General features: G+C 35.1%; 1 protein-coding gene across 1 annotated transcript; it reads left to right on the top strand.

Annotated features, from left to right (window-relative positions):
* The first annotated feature begins 210 nt into the window (after positions 1 to 210).
* LOC138317327 (uncharacterized) lies at positions 211 to 7,039 on the top strand. Its single transcript, XM_069258914.1, has 2 exons — positions 211 to 528; positions 3,265 to 7,039. Exon 2 carries the CDS (start codon positions 3,327 to 3,329, stop codon positions 4,989 to 4,991), a length of 1,665 nt encoding a protein of 554 aa, XP_069115015.1. The 5' UTR covers positions 211 to 528; positions 3,265 to 3,326; the 3' UTR covers positions 4,992 to 7,039.
* The last annotated feature ends 251 nt before the right edge of the window (positions 7,040 to 7,290 follow it).

Genomic DNA, 7,290 nt, shown 5'->3' with positions numbered 1-7,290 from the left:
TAACTCAAGTTATTTCAAGTATAAATCCTGGCGGACTTGCAGTTTTTGATACAGGCCTGTGATGGCTTTGTCAAGGTTCGTCTGAAAACAATGTAAAATCACCAGGTCCGTCTTATATTGATAAACGCGTATAATCGAAACGGCCCAGTACACTACTACTCCAAGCGCCCAAAAGACCCTGATCGACAATAGGATCATGATTAGATCACGTGACTTTGTTTACGTCGGGAATGCTCTAGTTTCTACCAGTCAACGCTCAGCGATGCTGGCAAGATCTGGAATGTCAGAGATGAGTCACGTGTATACACCAAGTTATAAATATACACATACGTTCATTATATCGAATGAATCATGAATCAAAAACTTTCTTCAAATACCAGATACTGTTGTTGAGCCGAAAGATACAGCATCGTCAGGTGTGAACAGGTGAACACTTTTCATTCTTCTGGAAATGGAGACAACGTAGTAGATTTTCAGAATAACTTAAAAAAGGTTGTCAACACATAGTTTTGAGATCGTCACCAGAAGGTAAGTAAGAGCTTTTAGTTTCTGATATATTCAGTATTTAAAAGACAATATCAAGTTCAAATAGGCATATGCCTAACAAGTTAAACTATATAGAACGTTGAGTACGTGAGTCCTAAAATACGAGTGAATATGAAGAATCAGTTTATGTTTGTGTAAAGTATTCTGTCCTTGACCGATGGTTTTGATTTAATCCTTCATCTTGTTCAAAAGTATGATGAATTATTTGCCTAAATATTAGTACTTTAGTTGCATAGTCTACTGAATTAAATGTTAGTTTCGACCTAAAATGAAGTCATCGTCCTTTACGTGGACTGCATGTAGACCTATATTTAGATAAGGGACTTATGACTTACAGCTGGTACACTTGATCGTGATATCATGATTGTCACAGCCAGGAGGTGACTTCACTAAACAAAGTGTGACTGTGACATTGAACTTTATATTTGTTTGAAAATGACATCATACTGAATCATGTCCACATGAAACTATTAGCAGGTATACAGATCAAAATACATCCGTCAAAGCTAGATGTTCAAGGTTTTGTGATATCAGATCTAATGAGAGGCCTAGCTTGTACGAATAACTGAAAATACCGGTAGGTTTTATGTGGTCTTAACAAATTCCCGTAGACGTTCAATGCTTTTGTGATATCAGATTCAATTAATATTTATATATAAGTAAGATCTAGATTGTAAGTGACTTATTATTACTTAGGTACGTATTACTTAGTAAATTATAAAATTAGTAAAATAGCCAAGGCTGTTACTATCGTATAAGGACACATCCAAAAGGATGGTGATCAAACTAGGTTTTATATGTACTGGGGGGGGGGGGGGGGGGGGGGGGGGGGGGGGGGGGGGGGGGGGGGCTGTTATTTAGGTTTTATGTACTGTTTTTTATTTAAAGCTAATTCCTGGTTGTATTATGATATTTACTTACATGTATTGTAATATGTTTCTGGCAAACACTCATGAGGGTAAAGTAAGTACATGTTTACATTTGGTGTATATACACAAATGTGACATATTTGTAAGTAGATTACATGTATACAAATTGCTATATGGGGCCGCAATGGCCGAGTTGTTAAGATGTCCAGATATATTACCACAAGCCCTCCACCTGGGATGCTGGTTGGAATCCCATGTGGGGGAGTTGCCAGGTACTGATCACTGGTGGGTGGTTTTTCTCCAGGTTCTCCGGTTTTACTCCACATACAAACCTGGCTGTTTGTAGGATGTTAATCTGATAAACACTAAACCATACAAATTACTGTTTAATCAATATTAATACACATAAATTGTACATGCTGTAAAAAACTAAATGATTGTTATTAAATTTATTCTCTAGAATACTGATGCACTAGCTAGGGTAATAAGTTAAGAATCTAGAATACTGATGCACTAGCTAGGGTAATAAGTTAAGAATAAGACCTGGTATTACAATATGTACGGCTCCTAATTATATATTTAACAAAAACAATAATGATATTGATCCATTTTTAAATCTCTCATTTACTTTAATGGGAATTATTGTAAAAATAAGTCATTACAAGGTTTACTTTTAATTTGATAATTTTTACTCTTGTATAACATGCATGGTGTTTGATCATTTTTCAATTTATATTATGGATATAAACTCATCTAAAACTAATAAAGGATAAAAAAATCATCTAAAACTAATTAAAGATATTTACTGATTGTTCAGGGGGGAGATCTATAGCTCACAGTAAATTTATTTTATGAATTAATTTAAGGAATGTTATTAACATCTTTGCAAAATATGTCATGTGTAAAGCACTAAATTGTGATAACATGTTTTTCAGATACACCGTCGTCAATACCGACCATGTTCAGTATAATTAAAGAAACAACATATTACATATATGTCAATGATTGTCATACATGCCAATTTCATTTTATTTTCACACTAGGTAAAGAATCTTGAATACATAAATCTAGACATTTTGGGAAATATCAATTCAAAGCAGTTGGTTATCTGAATGTAGTAGTGTAGATTGGTTGAATGTACGTATTACTTTAATATTTTTACTTTGGCAAAAGAAAAATCATTAGTCTAGAGTATGATATATTGAGCACCAAATGTTCACCTGATAAGAGTGTGTCAAAAGTATTGAAACTTTTGTATTCAACACTTTCCTGGTTTTCAAATAATGAAATTTTAAAGTGAATAGTCGGGCAAAGGAAACCAGTCTAAATGCATTCATTGGCCTTCCAAAAGTCCTCACATATCAAAACAAGTTCTGCTTACGTTGCCCAGTTCTGACCATTGATGTGGATGGAAAAGTTCTAAAAATAAATTCGCCTAACCCTTTGAAAGCGAGTTCGAGGCTGCATGGACATGTAACCACGGACATAGCTAGCCGAGAGGACATTTTAGGATTACTATAATTTAAATAAATTTCTTCACATGCAAATTAAGCTAATTTGACTTGAGATTTTATTTTTCTATTTCATAAGAAATTATACTGGATACATTCACACCATTTTTACTGACTTTAGCCTTCAGTATAAACAAAACTTTTACTAATAATTATTTATATTTACATCATTACTATTGTTACACCTCAGTTTATATGGATATCTATTTGGTATATATATTTTTATTGTTTATATCAGCAGTTATGGATTATAACTTAAAACGTTTCGACCAACATCTTGATTTGTTGGATAGTGCATGATATAGACCAGACTAAATATGATTTCCATTTCTTTTCAGTGAAAAATTCCAGTGAGCAGAAGATTTCCGGCAAGCAGTACCCACCACTCTGTCTGATAGGGATGAAACTCCAGCCATTGTTGTTTGATAATATGTACGGCACACCAGGGCTTACAATGCCTTCCTGGGGCCGTTGGTCCCAGCAACCGAGCATGATAGCCCCCGCGTCTCGCCAACCTTATCAAAGACTCAGGGAATACCCAGTGTCTCAGTCTGCTGGGGAGATTCCGTTGGACTTTTGGGAGCCTGTTATTCCTACTAGGTCTAGATCTACCTCAGACACTTCTGAAAGATCTAGGACCAATGCAGGTGAATGCTGGGAAAGGTCCCAAACAGGACGTTCAATACCAATAAGTATTGAACATGTACCATCAACGAGAAGCCCCAGGATTTATGGAATGTATGATGATCGTGTTTGTGATTATAATCAGACCTATGATTATCATGATTATGATCATGAGCATAGAAGGTCACAAAGTAGTGCTATATTTACTGATGACCTTGCTAGAACAAACTTAAATAGCAATGCAAATGGTGCCAGGATAAAAACAACTGAATACCCCAGAAGTACCAGGTCAAGTGATGAAAGAGAAAGGATTCGCAGAACAAGGTCATCGGATCAGTATAGTAAAACATCATCAAGGTCAAGGACATCAGACAGCTATGAGACTAGTGAAAAAGTTGTTGCTAGACCAGAAAGATCACGTGAAGATCTTGGGTCCAAACAATGTGATTATGAGGACATTGACGCTCAGATTGCAGCCTCGTATGGCTATGATATGGGATTAAAGGATGAGAAAGATTTTGAACTCAAGGTCAACTTACCGAAACCTTCACAAACACCAATTGTCTCAAAGCTAAAGACTTTAAAGTCATCAAACATGTACATCATCCTGGATAATGAGGAGGAAGAGGAAGTGAACAATTACAGGAAGACAAGTCCGTCTACAATGAAGAAAAAAGACCTTCCAGAAATTCTAAACTCTAAAGGAGAATTTTATGATTTGTGCAGCGATTCCTGTGAAGATTCCTGTGAGGAAGCTTCTAAATGTGAAGGACTTGTTGTTAATCTGCCGCCACCTAAGGTCACGACCCCTACAGAGAAAACAGCCGTAGCACCAGCTGAGAAATCAAATCCGGTAACTCGGTCAGATAAACGCAACATCTCCAACCCTCCCAGTTACCCAGCATACAACATTATACGGAAAGTCATTAGTAGCTTTGGTGGAGTGATCGACTACATCCGAGGAGACGGAAATTGTTTCTTCCGAGCACTCAGCAAAGTTATTTATGGGGAGGAGAGTTGCCATGGTGAAGTTAGGCAGGCTATGGTAGACATTATGGAAAAATTTCCAAAAGATTTTGAACAATTTATTGACAATCCATCGATTGAGGATCACTTTAAAGAGATGCGAAAAGATGGCACATGGGCTACACAGGCAGAGATCTATGGTGCTGCTTCGTTTCTCCAGCGGGATATTTACGTTCTGTCCCCCGATCACACTGGGGACCAATACCGATGGTTACTCTTCTCCCCGCGTTTAAAATGTTCGAAAGCCGACACCTATCACACGTGTCATGTGACACTCTGTCACACCAATGGTAACCATTACGACAGGATCGCTCCAGCCACTGGTGATTGTAATTGTGGTGTGGCGCCACCTGTATTAAACGGCACAAATTCACATGTAGATCTGACCGATTCAGGCTCAGACCAAGTTGTGTAAATAGTTCTAAATATCAAATTAGTTAGCTGTTTATAAACATTGTACTACAAAATTTTGGTTATTGTTTTAATTTTATTTTGACGTCTGATCTTTGATGGATACTCATAGTTTATCTGTATGATAATTTCTCTGCATTAAGAGATATGAGACCATCAAATGGCCCCTCTTCATTATACATGTATAGATGTGATGAATCATGAGGCTGCAATCTTGAATGTCAGATTTAATATGACTTTAAATGTAATATTACAATTTAAGATCTTTAAATATATACCTGGTAATATTCTTTTGTCCAAACGTTGTTTACATTTATTTTCATTTATCAAATGTCTTTGAAGGGGCACTACATTTCTGAAACAAAAAATAACAAGTATAACATCGGAGTATATCTACATCAATGATCCTAAGATAAGATTACAACATCAACAAGAAATATCTGGAATTCTTCTGATTTTATGTCTGGATGTAAGCGCTCACACTAATTGGGTTGAGTTATTACAAATATTGTAGGGTAATTTGTACACATCCATACAAATTTTAGGGGTAACTGACAGGCTTCCCATGGGCATTTTACATAACTGGAGCACTGATCTGTGATAACAGAAAAGGTTAATTTCGCTGTTTTGCCGTCTGGCGCAGTTTATATATTTACATATGTAAAGTGGCTCTGGTATAGATAATAAGTACATTGTATATAATTAACGGTTAGCTAACAACTTTTGGGACACAAATTTGTTTTACATCGAAAATTTCGGAAAGTTTCAGAAAAGTAGTGGGCCTTTAAATCATTTTTCATTTGTACTTTGTATATGTGGTAACACAAATTCATGTACATGTATTGTAGTTTTAATTTTCAATGGAAAATGGAAATGTTCATTAATTATTACATGCATATGCATTTTTGGATGTCTTAAAAATATGAAAAAAATCACCTTTAATCTAATATTTTGAAGTATTCCTCTGTTTTGGTTATGTTTCCTGACAGTAATTCACCTTTATGTCTAGATTATAACCATTAACTTTGTAAGTAAAGACACAAATAATGTAATGCTAAATAAATGTTTAGAATTTCTGATATATTTGAATTTCTGTGATATGTTGACAAAATGTTATTGAAATATTTAAGTCTTAAAATGTGTCCTGTTCAAGTTGACTTTTGATATGATGCACAAATTGTATTTTAATTGTCTGAATTGTGATCTTGAAATAATCAAGCTTATTATATTTTATGTTTCATTCAATAGCTTGAGAAATATATACATATATATATATACCTTATACACATGGTATACATGTATATATGTGAATGATCTGATACAGTGAATCTGGATACTGTTGTATATGGGTAGTTATATAGATATTCATGACATGCTCTACTTTATTGTATATATATCTCCCAATTTATCAAAGCATGACAATTTATTGACTCGTGCCCTATCCGGGCCTCGAACTCACGATCTACAGCACCCAATCGCCTAGCCAAACATACCTGTGCCTTTTACCACTGCACCACATCTACATCCCCCAAAAAAGGATGTTTCTATGACAAAGTGATAGTCGGTTCGATATGCCGACATGATCACTTTGGAAATTGTCAAATTAAATCTTTGGATCAACAAGACATAGTAAATATGATACATTGTGTTTAGTAAATATTAAATATCAAAGAAACACAATTTAACAAAGCATGACAATTTATTGACTCGTGCCCTATCCGTGCCTCGAACTCACAATCTACGGCACCCGATCGCCTAGCCAATCATACCTGCGCCTTCTACCACTGCGCCACATCTACATCCCTAAAAAAGGATGTTTCTATGACGAAGTGATAGTCAATTCGATATGCCGACATGATCACTGTGGAAATTGTCCCCACTACATAAACATGACCATCTGTCACCATATTTGATTATCAACGTAATACAATACATTTTCATAACAAATATTTTATTGATGTGATATATATGTAGCTGTATTGGACAATCTGAGACGACTTCATGAAGACAGGTTATTATTAAATTATATCGAATAAAGAATTTTTGTTAATATTTATTGTCTGGAACCTTTTGATTGATAATCTGACTTACAATAATTAATATATATGATTTAAACTTTCCATATTTACTGATCGACTTTTGTATTTAGTTTTTGCAAAGTTTTTAAATAATTCAGAATAAATATTTCTTTTTCCCTAGTAAGCTTCTACATGTTGAAGCTGAACCGTTCCAATCTGAACGGGTATCACAGATGTCTTGCAGTTACTTGACTAAAGTTTCCGATATTACCCGAAAGTGTGTGA

The sequence above is a fragment of the Argopecten irradians genome, chromosome 3, assembly GCF_041381155.1.
Source record: "Argopecten irradians isolate NY chromosome 3, Ai_NY, whole genome shotgun sequence".
Taxonomy (NCBI): domain Eukaryota; kingdom Metazoa; phylum Mollusca; class Bivalvia; order Pectinida; family Pectinidae; genus Argopecten; species Argopecten irradians.
The sequence above is the reverse complement of the archived record's forward strand: the minus strand, read 5'-3'. Positions and strand labels throughout refer to the sequence as shown.